We start from the raw sequence: 17,399 nt of genomic DNA on the forward strand, positions 1-17,399 counted from the left end.
GTGAGTAAGAAAATAATAAATTTCATATTTTTGGCTGTATCTATTAAAAGAAAAAACCAAACAAAAACCCAACAAAACTCTCAGACCTCACCTTGCTTCCTACAGCCTAAACACAGTTTAAGGGGATGGAAGGGTGTTTTCCTGCGGGTGTGTGCAGGTTGTTAATTATCTGTATAATGTATATATAACTTCAGTGAGGGAAACTATTTCACCTGCACAGATCAGCCCATTTGGATTTACTGTCGTTCATTTTGGCATCAAAATGGTAACCAGGCAGTCCTGGTGCTTGGAACACAGATCTGAAGTAATATGGTAATGTGTTTAAATCCTTTAATATCAGGGGAACGTAACATTTCAAGCTGTTCTCAGAAGGCTGCCAAAACCAAGTCTGACACTATGTGAAACATTTTAAAGAAAAATTTCAACAAACAGGAATTTAGCAAATAGGAGTACACCTACCCCCAAAAAGGCCCTGACATAGAAAGCATGCCAGTGTCATGGGAACCACAAGTAAATACTGACTAGTTCTAACTAGCAGGTGGAAATGGATTTTAATAGTATCTAATTAATTATGGTATAAATTCGGTTTGAGACACAAATAGGTTCAATATGAGGCATGAGATTTATGTTTTTTAATTTAGTATTTTAGAATTCCGACAAAACCTCTTCAAGTCAACAGAAAGTCTCACTCTTGCTTAAACAGGGTTTAGATCAAATCCCTGGCAAGCACAGGCGTTCCTAGTTGCCATCACCTTTCATGATGAGTCATTACAAGCCAAGTTTCTACTTCAGATTGCTTTTCTAACTCAAAATTCAAAGCCCTCACACGACATCCAAACAGAAATATTTACACAAGATGTGTATAAATATAAAGTTTATTCAGTATAGTGTTTAGAAAAATAAGTTCACATCATCTCAGAATACAAATAAAACACTTAATTGTCCAGGCACAAACCCCTATTACAGTACAACAAACATACATACTTTAGATCTCTTTGGTTGGGTAATTAAGCACAGATATGTTTGATGATACACTCTGGGGCAGCATCACCTAACAGTGCAGTAAAGTCTTCTTGATTATTCCCTCCTCTAACGCGTTACATTCCGCTTAAATTTAATATTTGTTGTAAGGCACAATAAAACCCATATTGGAGAAAAAACTGGTTAGTTCTGGACAAACAGTACATGCAGCAAAAGAACAAACATCCTCTGAATGTGAATCCTGAAAACCAGGAAGATTCACCCCCTCCTTGAGTTCAGAAATTTAAGAAGCAAGTTTTAAATTATGTGAAACATACAACTAAGGTATAAAATATCCTTCAAGATAATAACTGCTAGGAGATACAGGAAGACTTCAGGCATCCTTGCTTTTAAAAATACTATTATTTTTGTTTTCAGAATTATAAAATTACTATTCTTTTTGATGATTTGACATTCTTCTCGACCACCAGGACTGGGCAGTTCATGTTCCCAGAGCCCTGCACAGGTATTTCACATGATACTGGAGGGATGTGCCCTCTTGTTCATCTGCCCTTGCTAAGAAAAGTGCACAGACACTGGATGCACATGAAAAGCTCCTGTGCACACAGGGCCAAATTCCACCCTGATTTATTTAACTGAAAATCGTTACTGAGGTGATTTTGCACCATTTGAAGTCAGAACCCGCTTATTATTGTCATCAATCTCAGACTGAGAGTAGTAACGACAGTTCTGGCCTCACTTCTGGGTGAAGTCACTTTCTGAATGAGTCTTCCTGAATCCACAGGTAGGGGGAAAGCAGTAAATGGGAAGAGGTATATGCTTTGATAGACTGTGACTGTTTGGTTCTACCCAAGTGTCAGCCTTGTGCTCTGGTTTGTGCTGCCACTGTGTACTGGGCCAAATCTGTCCCTGACCTAACAGCAGTGAAATGAATGGACCATATTCCCAGCTGGCATGAAAGGACACTAAACTCAATGGAAATGTGCTAGTTTAGCCCAGCTGAGGACCTGGCCAATAGATGTCTGTGATTTACATTGCTGAAATGTCCTTGCAGGTAAGACCACAGGGATAAATGCTGCAAATAGTCCACGCAGAGCATTCAATTCAACATGTTCCTGGTTTTCTGCAAAACTCTGGGTGAAACAGAGGCAGCTTCTTTAATCGAAAGTAGTAAAGAAGAGAGGGGTTTTTAACATTGCTTTGTAAGAATTTGATTGAACTTTAGGCCTATTTTTCAAAGCTGAGTCTGGGACTAGTAAAGCAGTAGAATTTGGCAATGTTTTCTGTAAGATTTCCAGGGGAGTTAGAAGTTACAAACATATGTGAAGTTGAAATGATCCTTTATTCTCATCCATAACAGAGAGAAGGGAAGAGAAGGAATGTGTATGCCAGGTAGACATACCTTCCATTTAAACAACAGAATGTGATAATAAGGGCTGTCTGTGGGGCTTGGACACTCACTGCCTTCCCATGTGTGGGAGACCAGCATCCAAATCCCCTAAACACCATGTAAAAATCCTTGGTTTGGGAATCAGTGGATCAATGCCTTATTTACAGCAGCCAAAGATCTGCCCCTGGACACTTTTTGGGGCTTTGAGCACTGTCTACTGAGAGCAGTGACCCTGCCTGCCTGAGGGCCACAAAATAAAAACTTACCCTTGTAAGGAATAAAATTACTCATTTAAATTTCTATTTTAAACACACTGTACCGTGCAATGAGTCTTTATATTGTGTATATGTACCTGCAGAAAACATGAGGTTATAACTACGTTATCTGGAGGGAATGACACTTATTTTCCATGGGAGAAAGAAAGAAAGAAATAAAGAGTAAAAGATAGTAAGAAGTTACTTGATATCTGGAAGACTAGAATAGATTAATCTTACTTTGTCCCAAAACACTGCTTTTATGTACATCCTCCACTCTCACTAAAGAGTGGGAAGTCTCCTATTAGAAGTACCAGACACTCCAAGAAATGTGCCACTGTAACAACATACACAGTTTTTCACATCAACTGTGCAGAAAAGCCACGGAATTCAGAGCCTCAGTAACACAACGAATGCAAAGAAGGAAAAAATTAAAAATAAAGTAACAGGTACTGTTGTAACACCACAGTCTCTTCAGTTAAGAGAGATGATCACACCAACAACTGCTCTGAAATATTCCCTAGCTTGCCTCCAAATATAGTCTGAGCTTCATAGACCAAATGTTAATCCACCATCAACTCCTTCAGAGCCAAGTACATGTTCTCCATTAAAATGACAGCGATACAGGGTATTCCTAATTTTCCAAAGGGCTGAATGATTTCATGCAAAGCATATACAGCTACAGCTACTGTCATCACCATCTTAGTTACATGGGTGAAGAAGAGGTGGGAAACAGATTGCTCATGCTGGGGCCCAGCAAACAGATAAACAAGCAGAGTGGTTAGGAGAACTTGGGACTATCCGATTCCCTGCTCACGCGGAGCTCCCGGGAATGGCAGGGAAAGTTGTGCCAGGGGAACATACAGCTCCATGTCCTGCTTGTGATAATCTCTGCTCTAAAGAGCTTGCCTCAAACACCCTGTTTGCCTGGGAGCACGTGGGGACAGCCAACTGCTGCTGATGGGCTGCTCCTGCCTGCAGAGCAGGCAGCGACTCCGTGCACCTACAAGTGCTCCCCTTGCACACTTGTTCTTCCTTTTCCCTGCATTTTTCCCTGCAGCTCTGGAGATTCTGGCTCACGGCAGGGACTCCAGTGCTCACTGACAGAGCTCAGCCTCAAGGTTCCACAGAAAACCTTGCAAAACAGGCAATATAGTGCAAAACTACAACAAGAATGCCGATGCCGTGCTCACGGTGCACGGAAAAAACCTTCATTCCCCAAAAGCTTCCCATGGAACCAGTTAAAACCAACACAAACACACTGGGATATGCCACCTCAATTGTCTTTCTTTCCCATTTTTTTTTTTGTCCTTTACAAGTGATCTTGTTTTGCCCTGAGCCTGATTCAAAACCCACGGAAGCTTATGAAAACATTTCCCATTGCCTTCCAAAGGCTTCGGACCAGGCCCCTGATGAGGATGAACACATGCTTTAGTTACTGTATATATTCACATTAGGATAAAATACAACAAAACCAAATCCACCGGGATTGACAGCACGTCATTTTTGTACATCTGAATTCTTATTATTATTTTAAAGCTTAAAGGATGTGCTTTTCCATGCTACAAAAACTCCTCTGGAGGAAAAGGTTAAGATCATCTGTTCCACCTGCCCAGAGCCCACCTGCTCCTGCTGTCCCCAGGGAGAAAGGTGTGGACACCCATCCTCAGCCAGGCAGGGCTGCTGCACTCCCCACCATCATCCCCCAGGCTGCTTCTCCTGGGAGAATATAAATAAATACACACTCAACTGCACTCCTGGATGGAGACCTTGCTCGAGCAGCAGCTGAAGCCCTCCCTACACGGGCTGTTTGGCCAATGGGCCCGTGTAAACATGGAGTTCCCTTCCTTGGCTTGCACATCCAACTTTTCCTGCTCATCTGCCTGAGGCTGGAGTCAAGAGCTTCCCCTCAGCACAAACCCTGTGGTCCTTGTGCAGACCCCTCCTGTCCTGCTGATGTGGTGCAGAAGGACCCACACTCAGCTCTCTGCACTGCCAGGAAATGTCACGATGTCCAAAATCACCCACCATGTCCCAAAGACTCTTAAACCTCTTCTTACTCGTGCAAGCAGGGACACCCAAGTCAAGCTGGGTCTACTTGCAGAAGTAAGGCATCAGGGTTTGGCCCTGAGGGACGGATATTTGCAAATCAGTGTTTTTATTCCTCCTGCCACTGTGCTTTAGTAACAAAGATAAGGCCACTAGGAAGAAAGGCACGTGGAATTCTGTAAAAAATACACAAAAGGGTTCAACTAATTCGCAAATTACTAACAAAACAAACAAAAAAAAAAACCCTGAACACAAAGACAGAGGGGGTAGAAACAGTGACCACCTGGGTTTGTGAGACTGGGAATTAATTTTCTAGTTTCAGTGTGATTAACATTTTACTTTTACAGTCTATTGCTTGAAAAAAATACTACAAAAAAGTAAAACCTTGTCAGAAATAACTACGCTTACTTCCTGCTCAAACAATAAAATAAATTAAAAAGCCAGAAAATGTTTTCCTTTTCAATGCATTGTGTCTAAAGTGAAAGGGAACATAAACCATAAATAAAATCCATTGTACTAATTAAAAAAAAAAAAAAGTCTCCTTTATAAGAACTGAAACAATATTTACATTCATACTGGATAGAAAGCTTCTGAATTGCATAATTAAGAGTTTCAAACGATGCCTTTTCTGGTGCACTGACAAAATGCTAGCTGTAGCATTTAGAAACCTGTACATGATTGATGGGAGATTTTTGGTTTGAATGCAAGTCTGCTGGAAAAAAAGCAAACATACCAGTAACAATATTATGATTGTTTTGTTTCTTAACCTCAAATAACATAAAAGTAGCCGGAGAGGTATCGTCTGAAGTTCCTTAGAAATCTCTCAATGCCCATGGACTGGAAGTAAACAGAAAAAAAAATGTCTGCATTGTTTCTACCATTTTGGAGTGAGATTTTTGTTTTCTGTCTGAAGCTAGGAGTGTATACTTACTGTTAAAGAGTATGTTGTACTATGGAGAGTCAAGTTAAATTTTCAGGGTAGTATCTGGTAGCCAAACCTGTACCCATTCCTCAGTACTTGCCCTGGCCATTTCCTTTCTCCTTTAATCTGCTTAAAAGAGAATACTGCATGCAAACCAAGCGTGGCAACCTAATTCCATTGTCGGAGATTCCTCTGTACATTGATTCAGACCACTTAAATGTTCTTCTGGTTTCTTTAAATGAAAAAAAACCCCACCAAACAAAAAAACCCACAAACACCTTCACTAGGTGTTTGTTAGGGTCTCAACAGGAGACTTAACTATTAAAATAGAAAGCAAGGAAAGAAAGAAGCTACAAGTCTTGCATAACTTCATCCATCTGAACCGTCTGCAGTTTGGCAAGTTCTTTTTTGTCCGTTTCCAGTTCTTCACATACCGTGTCAACCATGTTGCTCATAACATACTTAGATTTGGAATCCAGCATCATTAGATTGCCAGTTGACTTACTCTCAGAATTAGGTAAGAAATTCTCCTTGACGTCGGGTACGGCTTGCAGAACCAACCTGTGCTCTCTGCCAAAATCCTGGTGCACCTGTGCAGGGGGGTGGCTGACACGGTCTCCGCTCGTCGAAACGATTTCTCCCAGCACGGGCTGTGCTGTGGAAATGGACAACAGATCCTGACTGGTGATGAGGGGACAGTTCTGGAGGGTTGCATAGTTGGTGTTGCTGATAGATATCACCGTAGAGGTACTGGTCACGGGTGAGGACATGGGCTGGCTCTCCGAGATACCAGAGCTCAGTTCTGCAGCATTTAGAAGAGTTGGTGGCGTGAGGGAAAAATTGTGTGAGGGCGTTACATTCACTAAGGAGGAGGCCAGGGACTGGAGTCCTGCACTGGATATATTTTCAGAAGACATGTTGACGTTCAGTTGTGTGTTCTGACTGACTGGCATCAACTGAGAAAACACCAGGCTTCTTTCCAGTCCTTCTTGCTTGACAGATCCTACTGCCTGGCCCGAATTGGGAACTGTATAAACCACTGCACTCGGAGCAAGGGGGCTGAAGAAAACCTTTCCTTGCTGCACTGTTGAAGATTCAGTTGTAAAAGTTCCTCCATCAGATGTGGTGGGGTTTACTGAAACATTACCTAGGGAAAGGGAAGCAAAAGAAAGAAAACAGAGATTACAGCTGGCAGAGAGTTATGCAGTCTGAGTCTTTTTTTACCTTTGCAGTATAGATACACTAATATTTCATGCAACACTGAAATGCCATTTTTATAGGTGAGAGAAAACTTGGTATAAAGAAATCAATGCTGCTAATATAAGTTGCTTCTAGGAAGTAAAAAAAAAAAAAGTTTCTGGTATATTAGATTAGGTATCTTTCAGACTCTCATTAAGGGGCAAACAGTCCCCAGCCATGTGACTAAAATGAATGTGCTTTGGCCTTCACTAGTTGCCACCACTCCATTTCTATCTAAGAATAGAAGCATGAAAAGCTATTAAAGATAGTTCAGTGACAGACTACAGCTTGTGTGTGGGAACTGGAGACACGTCACATGAAATCCACTAGTGCTGGGCAGGCAGAACCTGCCCAAGTGAACCCGCACAGAAAACACGAAAAACCGGTAATTTCGATCGGTCTGACTGGGTAATCCTCAACAACTCAGCTCCTTCACCTTGCTTTATCATGTTTTTCTAAAATCCTAATCCTACCACATCCACTGTGCTGTGAAAAGCCACTCAGCACTGCCTGCCCTTGCTGAAAGCCATGGTGCTGCTCGTGTGATGTTGTGAGCCAAAGCATGAAGAGGCGGCCAGAGATGACCTGAAGTTGTTTTCCCTGGATGTGCCATGTCAGTTGTCATTAGGGTAATTCCTAAAATAAGAAATGCTGGCTCTTGGGGCTGAGTCCCACTTGGAACACCTCTCTTTCTCACAAGCAGTTTAATTATAAGAGACTACAGTTGGACACAGCTGAATATTTTAGAACAGCACCAAAGATGAATTTCTCACACGAAGACTATTTTAGCTCCCTATTAATCTCAGTTAATCAATGATGATTTTTTAGAAGATGTTATGCATACAGATAAACTAGAATAATAAAGCCACGTAACTTGAAGTTACCTGTCAGTGTTATTTACTGGCTTACTTGAAATACCCTGCAGCATGCTTCACTTGGAATAGGCAGCCAGCTATTCATCCAAGAAAACCAGAACTTTTCTCTGCACCAAAGATATGGTGGATCACTCTCCAGTGGGCAGTCAGTATTTTTAACAACGGGAAAAAGAGTCAGAGAAGAACTTATTATGAATCTTAGGACTTTCAAATACAATAGTCCTACAAGACTTAAAAGGACAGAACTTTCTTTCTCACCTTTGCTGGCTGTTAGTTTATGCCTTGGAGCATATGGATTAAGTGGCTTTAGTAATTACAGGTGGCATTCAAACTAAATATCTTCTCTCTCTAATCTTGGTTAAACTACGTGCCAGTAACTTTCAGTGCCTGTGAGTGCCACATTTTAGGACCTTATAATTGTGCACCTATTTGAAATGTGGTTGCACAGCTCCAGTGTTCCTCCCTGTGCTTCAGCAAGAACAACTCACACCCTATACACATGAAATTCAAAGAAGCACACGAGCACAATTTGACTTTCATAACCAAAGATAAAGTGGCCAATGAGTACTGAAGATGTTCAGCTGTGCTTTTTAACTGACCTGCTTCAAAAAAGAGATCCAGAATTAGGTTTGTGCTCCCTGAGATTCTTCCTGGCCAGCTGCAAGACTCAGACTATGGCATGTTAAGACCAACTCTAAAGCAAACTTGGGGAGGAGCCTGCACACTTGGCACATGAACCTGTGATGACATATTTCCCTTGGACTGAGGGCAGTTTTATCCAAAGAGCCTCACATTTTGTATCTATGAGCTAGTGCTTACTTCAATTGTTTCCCTCAAGTTTAATCTTCCTTAATTATGGAACAGAAAATGTACAAGCAACTGCTTGGTCTTGTTGTGTCTACATTAATTCAAAATGTATTTCTGTGAAATGCCTTCATTAAGAAAACAAAAAAACAAAACAACCACCACAAGAACAACAACGGTAACAATTTCCAGCTGCCATAATTTTCATTTTTATGAATCTTTTCATTAAAAGAATTCAGTGGCAAATGGGGAATATTTTGAATGACTGAAACATGTAAAATTTACAGATATTTGTGAAGACTCATATCACAGACTTCTGTGAACAGCATGAGATGAAAGGGGTGTAAATTACCAGACCTCCTTCCAAGCCCTTAACAGAGGAGCTCAGCCTCATCTAACAGTCTGCCCACCAGCATAACCCACTATAAAGGGAGGCAAACGGTATTATTTGATGTTCTGTGCGTGGCCATGGCTGAGATACAAAGTTGGTACCTTGGAAGAAAAAGACCACAGCTCGTACAATGCTAAGTGTGCCTGATTCCAACTTTTCCTCACACCTCTCATTGCAAGAGGCAAAGCTTTTACCTTGTGAAGCTGCCACAGAAACTGGAGGCAGCTGCAGAGAAGAAAAACCAATGCTTCCGTTCAGCAGCTGGCCATTTGTTCCTGAATTGGGGATCTGGACAATGCCATACTGGTTTATTTGGACAGGAGCAGTAAAAGTAACTACGGAGCCTCCATCCTGGGAAGCAGCAGTTTCTACGCCTTCCCTTTTCACCTCTGAGCTCGGTATCAACCCTGGGAAAGTGACTGGGATGTTGCTGGGGCTGAAGGCTGCTGTGGCATTGGGGACCGAAGCCTGAAGGAGTTTGAAGTCTTTAACATCTTCTGAGGACGACGAGGACAGTATGTCAGTGATGGACACCCCGTTGCTCACAACGCTCGAGGCGGTTTTGGGCGAGTTTAAGGTAACAGTCTGCGAAGTGCCCACGCTGAGTCCGTTGAGTATGACACTGTTGGGTCCTTGAAGAAACGAGCTACCGTTGAGGAAGACAGGAGAGGTACTGGCAGGCATGAGGTTCCCATTCAACAAGACACCAGAGGAGCTCAAGGCTATTTTAGTGTTTCCAAGCTGCTGCATGTAGACAGGCTCCATGTGGCCGGGGAGGCTGAGGCTGGTGACGCCGTCGGATGAGCTGGAGAGTGGATGGGGAGATAAATCCTCACGGCCCTTACTGGATTCATCTTCTGTGCTAGGATTGCCATCTGACTCGCTATGGGAAAAGATGGAGAGATGACATTGCATTACCAGGATCTCTGCACCAAGGGGGACTCCTTGCTTTAACACAACTATGTGAGAGTTTCCACAAACGATTTTTTTTCTGCGTTTTGCCTTTACAAGGCACTTTAAACGAATATTCAAGCCGAGGGAGGAGGTTTCTTAGAACAGAACACATCAAACCAAACACTCGCCAAAAGGAGAAACTTTACAGACTCGGGTTATGGAGTTGTAAATAAATTCCTCCAGCTCCGCCAGCGAAGGGGGATTGCCTGGGCCGGGGTGTCCACACGTGTGAGAGCGGCCGCGGCCATTTGGCAAAGCGCTGGGAGGTGAGGCAAGGCAAGGCAGGGCCGGGCAGCGCCCCCGGACCCTCCGGGCTCAGCGGCCGCCCCCGGGGCGGGGAAAGGAGAGACCCCGGCCCGGCCCGGCCCGTCTGCCCCGGGGCCGGCGGAGGCGCCTCCGGCCGTGCCCGCTCCGGGGGAGGGAGGGCCGGAGCCGTGGGGGGGGCGGCCTTTGTGCCTCCGCCCGGGGCTGCGCCGGGTTTTTTCGCTGACTGGTCCGCCCTCGGCTGCATTTTTCGGTGGCTCTCCCCTCCCTCCCCCTCGGCCTTTGATGTGTCCCGCGGAGAGGGGCCGCGGCGGCACAATCGCGCCCTTGGTTAAGAAATGCCTTGGGGCCCCCTCCGCCGGCCGCTTTCCCTCCTTCTCTCCCCGCTCCCTTCCTCCCCCCCTCTCCACCCTCCTCCTCCCCGCGCTTTCTCCCCCTTTCCCGTCCCTTCCCGGGGGAAGGCGGGGGGCGAGAGCGGGGAGGTCACCTCCACCTCCACCTGCCCGGGCCCCGCCGCGGGACGGGGGAGCCCAGCCCGAGCCGGGCCGGGGCCGCTTCTCCTCCCGCCCCGGGAGCCCCGGGAACCGGCCCCGCTCCCCCGCTGAAACCCGAGCCCGGCCCGCTCCCGAGTCAGGTTTCAAAACAGAGGGAGCGCCGGGACCCCGCGCGTCCTCCGGCCGTCAATGATTAACTCTGTCAGGCGCGACAATTGAATAAAAACAAGGAGCCGGGAGTGAGGGGGGGACGACACCAAACACCCCCGTCCCGTCCCCTCACGGGAGTTCGGCCCGCGGCTCCCCCGCGCCGGGAGCTCCCCCGGGAACGGCGGGGCCGGGAACTTCCCCCGAGCCGCCTCACACGGCCCGGGCCGGGTGGGTGTGTTGGGAACGAGGGAGCGGGGAGGAGGAGGAGGAGGAGGAGGAGGAAGGAGGGGAGGACGAGGCGCAGCGAAGGTAAGCGCCATGTTTGCAAGGGAAGAAAGAGCCGGGAGAGGGAAAAGGCAGGCGGGAGAGGGGGGCGGGGAGGAAAAGTTTTCCCCTCACCTTTTGGACTGTGTCTCGGAAGGGTTGCGGTCCCGCTGCCTGCGGTTCTTGAACCAGTTGCTGACCTGCGTGAGGGACAGCCCGGTGATCTTGGCCAGGTTGCGCTTCTCGGCGGGCGAGGGGTATCGGTTCTGCTTGTAGAGCTCCTTCAGCGCGTTGCGGGACTTCTCCTTGAAGCAGTAGACCGTCTCCTCGCCGTCCCAGATGGTCCTGGGCAAGGGGTATTTCCTCCGCAGCCTGTACTTGTCCACCGCCCCCAGGGGTCTGCCCCGGGCTCGCTCCGCCTCGGTGTAGCGAGCCTTGTACCAGAGCTCCTGCAGCAGCGGGTGGTTGGAGGAGTCGAAGTTGTGGCTCTCCAGGATGCTGTAGAGCTCGGCGTAGATGCCCTGGTGAAAAGCCACCAGCGCCCGGGCTTTCATCAGGCTCTCGTTGCCACGTAGCAGATCGCTCGGGGGCAAAGACCACAGGAACCTGGCCAGGCGGTCCAGGTTCCCACCTTGCTGCAGCGCCTCGCACACGCAGGCGACGTGGTCCGGCGAGAAAGCCAGGGGGGTCTGCGAGGAGGAGGAGGAGGAGGAGGAAGACGAAGAGGAGGGAGAGGAGGCAGCGTGGTGGTTCCTGGCCAGCAGTTCCGTGTGGAGCAGTACCTGTTCCGCGGGTCCCTCCTCGCCGGCGGCGGCGGAGCCCGCGGGCTCCATGGGGAACGGGGCAGCGGCGGGAGGGGGCGGCGGCGCGGGCCCGTCGGGGGCTTCCGAGAGCATTTCCATCACATTTTCCTCCTTGATCTCTACCGCGATCACGATGTCGTCCGTGGCGGGGGAGGCAGAAGACATGTTTCGGTTTGTTTTCCTTTTTTTTTTTTTTTCTTTTTTTTTTTTCCTCGTGCTTTTTTCTTTTTTTTTCTTTCCTTTCCTTCCTCCCTCCCCCCCACCCCCCGAGCTCCCTTCTCCTCCTCTCCCCCCTTCCTATCTCTCTCCTCCTCCTGCTCTAGCCGATCAGGTTTCCCCCGGCCCCGCGGTGACCATCCGGGCTCGCTGCTGTATCCCGGCCGCGCTCCGCCGCTCCCCCCGCCGCGACTCCCGCACCCGCCGCAAGACTATGTGGCCCCGCCCACCTCTGCCCCGGCCGCGCCCTCCCATTGGCCGCGCCGCGCCGGGAGGGCGGGGCTACGGCGTCTCCATGGCAACCGTCAATCAAGCGGCCGCGCTCGTCTCTCCGCTCCCCCCCCCCCTTTCCCATCCCCACCTGGAGCCCCGGGAAGCGGCGGCTCCGTCACCTGCGGCTTTCCCGGGAAAGGGAAGGGTTAAAACGCTCCCGGTGCTCTCCTCACTGGGGGTGAGGGAGTTTTGCTGTGTATCCTCACTTCAAGAAAGTCATTGAAGTGCTGGAGCGAGTCCAGAGAAGGGTAGCGGGGCTGGAGCACGAGTCCTGTGGGGAGCGGTGGAGGGAGCTGGGGGTATTTTGCCAGGAGAAAACGAGATTTATAAATAAAGGTGACTTTATCACTGTCTGAAAATCCTTGCAAGGAGGCTGTAGCCAGGTGGGGGTCGGGCTCTGCTCCCAGCGGCAGGATGAGAAGACAGATAGAGTCTTAAGCTGCGCCAGTGGGGATTTTGGTCGGACATCAGGAGGAATTTCTCCGCGGAAAGGGTGATTAAACACTGGAGTGGGCTGTCCACGCAGGTGGTGGAGTTTCCATCCCCGGAGGCGTTTAGGGGCAGACTGGACGTGGCACTCAGTCCATGCTTTGGTTCACACGGGGGTCTTCCCCGGAGTAATCGATTCTGTGCATCCTCCTGGTTGTTCACGAGCAAGTGTTCCCGGTGTGCCGCTGTCACAGCCGGAGCTCGGGGGCCCGGACAGCCCCCCAGCCCCGCCGCCGGGCAGGGCTCGTTCCCGCTCGGGCGGTGGCGGGGCCGGGCCCGGGACGCGTGCGGAACGCGCGGGGCGGCGCCGGGCGGCGGCGGGGCCGTTTGGCGGCGGCACCGGAAGGCGGAAGGCGCGGCGGGCGGAGGGAGGGGAGCGGGAGGCGGCCATGGACGACCTGGGCTGCCCGCGCTGCAAGACCACCAAGTACCGCAACCCCTCCCTGAAGCTGATGGTGAACGTCTGCGGGCACACGCTGTGAGTGGCGCCGGGCCCGGGGGGGTGAACGGGCGCGGTCCGGAGCTCCGGCTGCTCGGCGGGGCCTGGGGAAGGGGTCGCTCCCGGGGCCGGTCCGGGGGTGGGGGCGACACCGGCTCCACCAGACCCGAGCGGCCCTTGCGGGGCGGCTCCTGCCGCTCTTTCCTGCCCCGGAGGGCCCGTGTCAGCCCGGGCTGGGCCCGGTTTGAGGCGCTGCCCTCGGTGCCTTCCCTGCAGTGAAATTCCCGGGGAGGAACCGGCGGGACACGGCGGCAGCCCGGGACACGCTCCTGTTCCGCAGCGCAGCCACGCTTCGGGGTGCGGAGAGGGGAAAATACGCTTCCTGTGGAGTTAAACGTTTCTTGTTTAAAACTCTGCTCGAGTAGTAAAGAGACACGGCGTTTTGTTGTGTTCTTTTAATGTGTTAACTCTGCTGAATGAAGAGTGCTTTGCTGAAGGTTTCGTGCTGGTTTAAATGTTGGGAAATCCTCTTGCGAGCCTGTGCTGATGGGAGTCTTAACTCATTCGTAGTTTTCTTTAATTTTTTTTTTTTTCCCCAAGAATTAAGTCACAAATAGCCTGAACTCGTTCATTTTCGGCTCTGGAGACCATCCTTACTTAGTGTGGAAGTTTCAAAGGCTGCACTCTAAACTCTTTCTGGCTGTACATGATAGAGATATATTTTTATTTTTGTCTTGTCATCTTCCCTGTGACGTGTATATTTTTTAAACTGCTTGGGAATTGCATTGATAAGATGCATCTGAGAGCTTTTCCTCGCCATGGTACATTGTTGTAAGTGAACAAGATGAAGGAGGTCAATTACAAGAAAGAATTTATCTTACTGTCGTAGGTAAAAGTGTTACTATTGGTTCTGTTCCCTGCTCCTGTTCTCTGTGGTCCTGCAGGCGCTTCTCTTGCCATGAAGGTGTGGGAGAGGCGGCCTCAGGAGTGTCCCTTTGGTGACAGCAGTGCTGTCTGTGCAGGGTGGAGTTCAGGAGTCAAACAGCCCCGTTCAGGCAAAGCCGGGCGGCTGTAAAATGATGCCTCGGGTCTTGCGTTCACCAAAGATCAAAGGACTCGATCAAAGTGGTCCTGATGTGCTTCAGGCTCCTCCAGAGCCGCTTCCAGCAGAGGACAGCATGTCTCAGTTTGCTCTCCTGCTTTGGTTCTCAGTTCTTTTGGGCTATTTTGTATCTGAGTTTTGCTCAGAACAATTAACGGTGTTTTCTCCTTTACTGGGTGCAGTTTTGGGGTCGATGTTTTTGTCTTGCTTGTTCCTGCACAAGGGCTGCCTCTGCTTCCCCCAGCTCTCGTTGGTTGCATCTCTGCTGCAGAGTAGCATCTCTAGGTTTGGGGTTTTTTTTGTAATTGAGGACTCTCCATCTCGACGTGGTTCAAGTGTGCCACTTTTCCTCTGTGTTTTCCTTCCAAGAGCTCCCTCGGGGTTGGAGATCTATTATTGTTTCCTTACAGTGTTACAAACCCTTCATGCTGCAAGTTGTCTCTTAGTGATGGTTGATAAATTTCCATAGTAACTCATCCAGGAGCTGGAAGCTCAGATGACCCACCTGTGAATGAAAGGAGGTAACTGACACTTGTTCTCATGGATTCAACTGTATTTCAGTCACAAGGAAGGAATGTTTAATTAGCTCTCAGAGCTAATGAGCTAACATAAGTTTCTAATGAAGACTTATCCTTAGTAATGGATAAGTCACAATCTGTAATGGTGTTTTGCAGTTCTTACTGTTGAATATGCTACTCCTACTTTCCAGTCTAGATTTATTGCTATAATTGAGGCATTTAAGAACTCTGCTGTGAAGTTTTTACACTTGTGAACTCTTTATTACTTCTCTTTTGTAGGAATATCTGGAATATTTTAAGGATTTTCTCTTTCATGTTTCTCACTCTGAAGAAATCCCATTGCTTCAGCCTGCTCTCTTCAGTAATTCTTAATTTGTTTTTTTCTTACACTTGGGGGCTATTTTCATTGGGTTTTTTTAGGCCTTTTCCGCTTGGTTTGCATTTTATTGGACCTGGACACAGTGTTCTATGTTGTTAGTACAACAGCCAGAGTCAAAATTATTTTGTGCTCTTTTCATACCTGCATTTCATCCAGGCAGGATAATGAATCTTGATGCATGTGGTGGTGGGTTTTTTTTTTTTTTTTTTTTTTTTTTTTTTTTTTTTTTTTTTTAAATTTTTTTTTTTTTTTTTTAGTGATGCATTTGATTTATGTTAAGCATAAGCCCCTAATTCTTTAGCACTTTACCACTCAGCATATCTGTGGCCAGAACAGAATTCAAACTTGCTTTCCATGTTATGTTGTGCAGATGATTATTATTATTATTACCTTTTTGTTCTGTTAACCAACTTATTACTTCTGGTGACACTTGCTTCAAGTGACTTTGGATTCTGAGACCCTCCACCCAAGTTTTTGAAGCTGAGAACATTCTCTGTTAACATCCTGGTCTTTTCCAATGTGTAATTCATGGACAAAATGTCTGGGAGATATTGGGAATTATTGCTCCTGACCATAAGAAATCCGAGTGAGGCAGAGCAAAATATGAAGAGTTGCCTGCAGTAAGTTCATTGCTAAATAACCCTCTTCCTCTGGTTACTTTCTGTAACAGTGGAGAATGTGAAAAGATTAGAACCATGTGAATGGGCTTGCTCCCAATTTTCCCTCTGACTGAAATAATGATAGCTTATCTCTGGGTGTGGGTTTCTAATCACCTCTGACTACTTCAGTGTGTTCTGCTTTTGTTTAGATTGTGTGATTGTCAGTTTAAGAGTGTCAAAAGTCCAGTTAGACCAAAACTCTATTGCCTGTAGTTGCTGTTTCATTACCTATATTTTTACTGTGCCATTGGAGGGAATTATATTTTGTTCCTATGAAATTGTGTGTTGAATCTTATCTGTTCTGTTATCTGAAGTATGCAAGAGATAAGTTTTTTTTCTCAGATTATTTTGGCATTTTCTCAGGATCTGATGGCAAGCCTGACTCTGGTCTGTGTTTTCCTGTGTACTTGTCTCCTGCTCTTTAGAAGCAGGTACTTTAGTCCTTCTTTAGGTTGTTGGAACTTAATGCAGAAAGCAGAGATGATCCAAAACCACTTTTGTCGGTTTTCAAAGGGTAAATATTCCATCTACCAGATTTGAAAACCTTGAAGTACTCCTGATGCTGTAACCCCTGGATATGGTCCACGGGTTTATGGACTACACGTCCATGGGTTTATGGAGGCTCATTAAGCTGTCTGCAGAGGCACATTGCCTTTGTGGTGCTTTTTGTTTGAAAGGTGCCGATAAATCTGCATGGAAAATTCAGGGCCGTGGCTTTGCTGGCTCGGGAGGCTTGGAGCAGTTGCTGTAATGTGTTTCCCAGTTCTAGCCTGGGCTCCTGCTCCTTCTGCTGTGCTATGAGTTACATTAGCCAGCTAATCCATCTTACTGAGTGGAGATTGATGCAGAAAATGCCCCAAGTGCTTTGGCATCATCTGTTAGAGATTTTCCCTCTCATTGAATAGTGGGTTAATGTGCTCCTGCTTCAGCTGCTCTTTCTTGCGTTGCAGGCATTCTGAAGGGGTATTTTCATTTTGCCTTCAGTGCTGCTTCCTGGTGGTTTCTTTCCTACAGCCTTGACCTTTCCTCTTCTGTGCTGTTCACTTAATGAAGTGACCCCCAGTGATGTGATTTGTACTTGTGCAAAATGCCTTGAATTTTAAAATATTGAGGAGCCTTTACTTAGCTGAGATGAATTGTCTGTAAGCTTCAAATCTTTGTTTCATCTGGGTTTCAGAAACCTTGTGGTTTTACCATGAGTTCATTTTATTCATTTTGTGACTTTCTTTTCCCTTATGAAGAACTGTGAGAGTTGTCTTCTTACACCTTCTGTGAGCCAGCTTGTTTCCACTTTCATGTTCTTAGGTGGTTCTTGCCCTCTGATTAGAATGAAATTAGAAGAGCCGTTCCTTTTATCATGGTTTATTTTCTCCCCTCTTTTTTTCATACCTCTTATATAAAAATCACACCTCAGACTATCTGAGAACTTTTTGGGCAACAGATGTTCTGGTTTTTTTTTTTTCTTTTTTTGACAGATGGTTGCAGTGAAG

The 17,399-nt window shown here is 47.1% G+C and overlaps 2 protein-coding genes across 2 annotated transcripts in view; one reads left to right on the forward strand and one right to left on the reverse strand.

The window, feature by feature from the left end:
• Positions 1–867: 867 nt before the first annotated feature.
• Positions 868–12,331, reverse strand: LOC310910721 (homeobox protein SIX4-like). The gene is made up of 3 exons (XM_083863684.1): positions 11,167–12,331; positions 9,100–9,788; positions 868–6,743 (listed from the first exon to the last, which is right to left on the reverse strand). The coding sequence occupies exons 1-3, from the start codon at positions 11,997–11,999 to the stop codon at positions 5,947–5,949; spliced, it is 2,319 nt and encodes a 772-aa protein (XP_083719810.1). The 5' UTR covers positions 12,000–12,331; the 3' UTR covers positions 868–5,946.
• Positions 12,332–13,165: 834 nt separating this feature from the next.
• Positions 13,166–17,399, forward strand: part of MNAT1 (MNAT1 component of CDK activating kinase) — a 116,379-nt gene continuing 112,145 nt past the window's right edge. The window contains exon 1 of the mRNA XM_083863685.1: positions 13,166–13,290. Coding sequence (XP_083719811.1) covers positions 13,202–13,290 — 89 coding nt within the window. The 5' untranslated portion in view covers positions 13,166–13,201. The remainder of the gene's footprint in view (positions 13,291–17,399) is intronic.

This window comes from Zosterops lateralis, assembly GCF_965231275.1.
Source record: "Zosterops lateralis genome assembly, chromosome: 6".
In the NCBI taxonomy this organism is placed as follows: Eukaryota; Metazoa; Chordata; class Aves; order Passeriformes; family Zosteropidae; genus Zosterops; species Zosterops lateralis.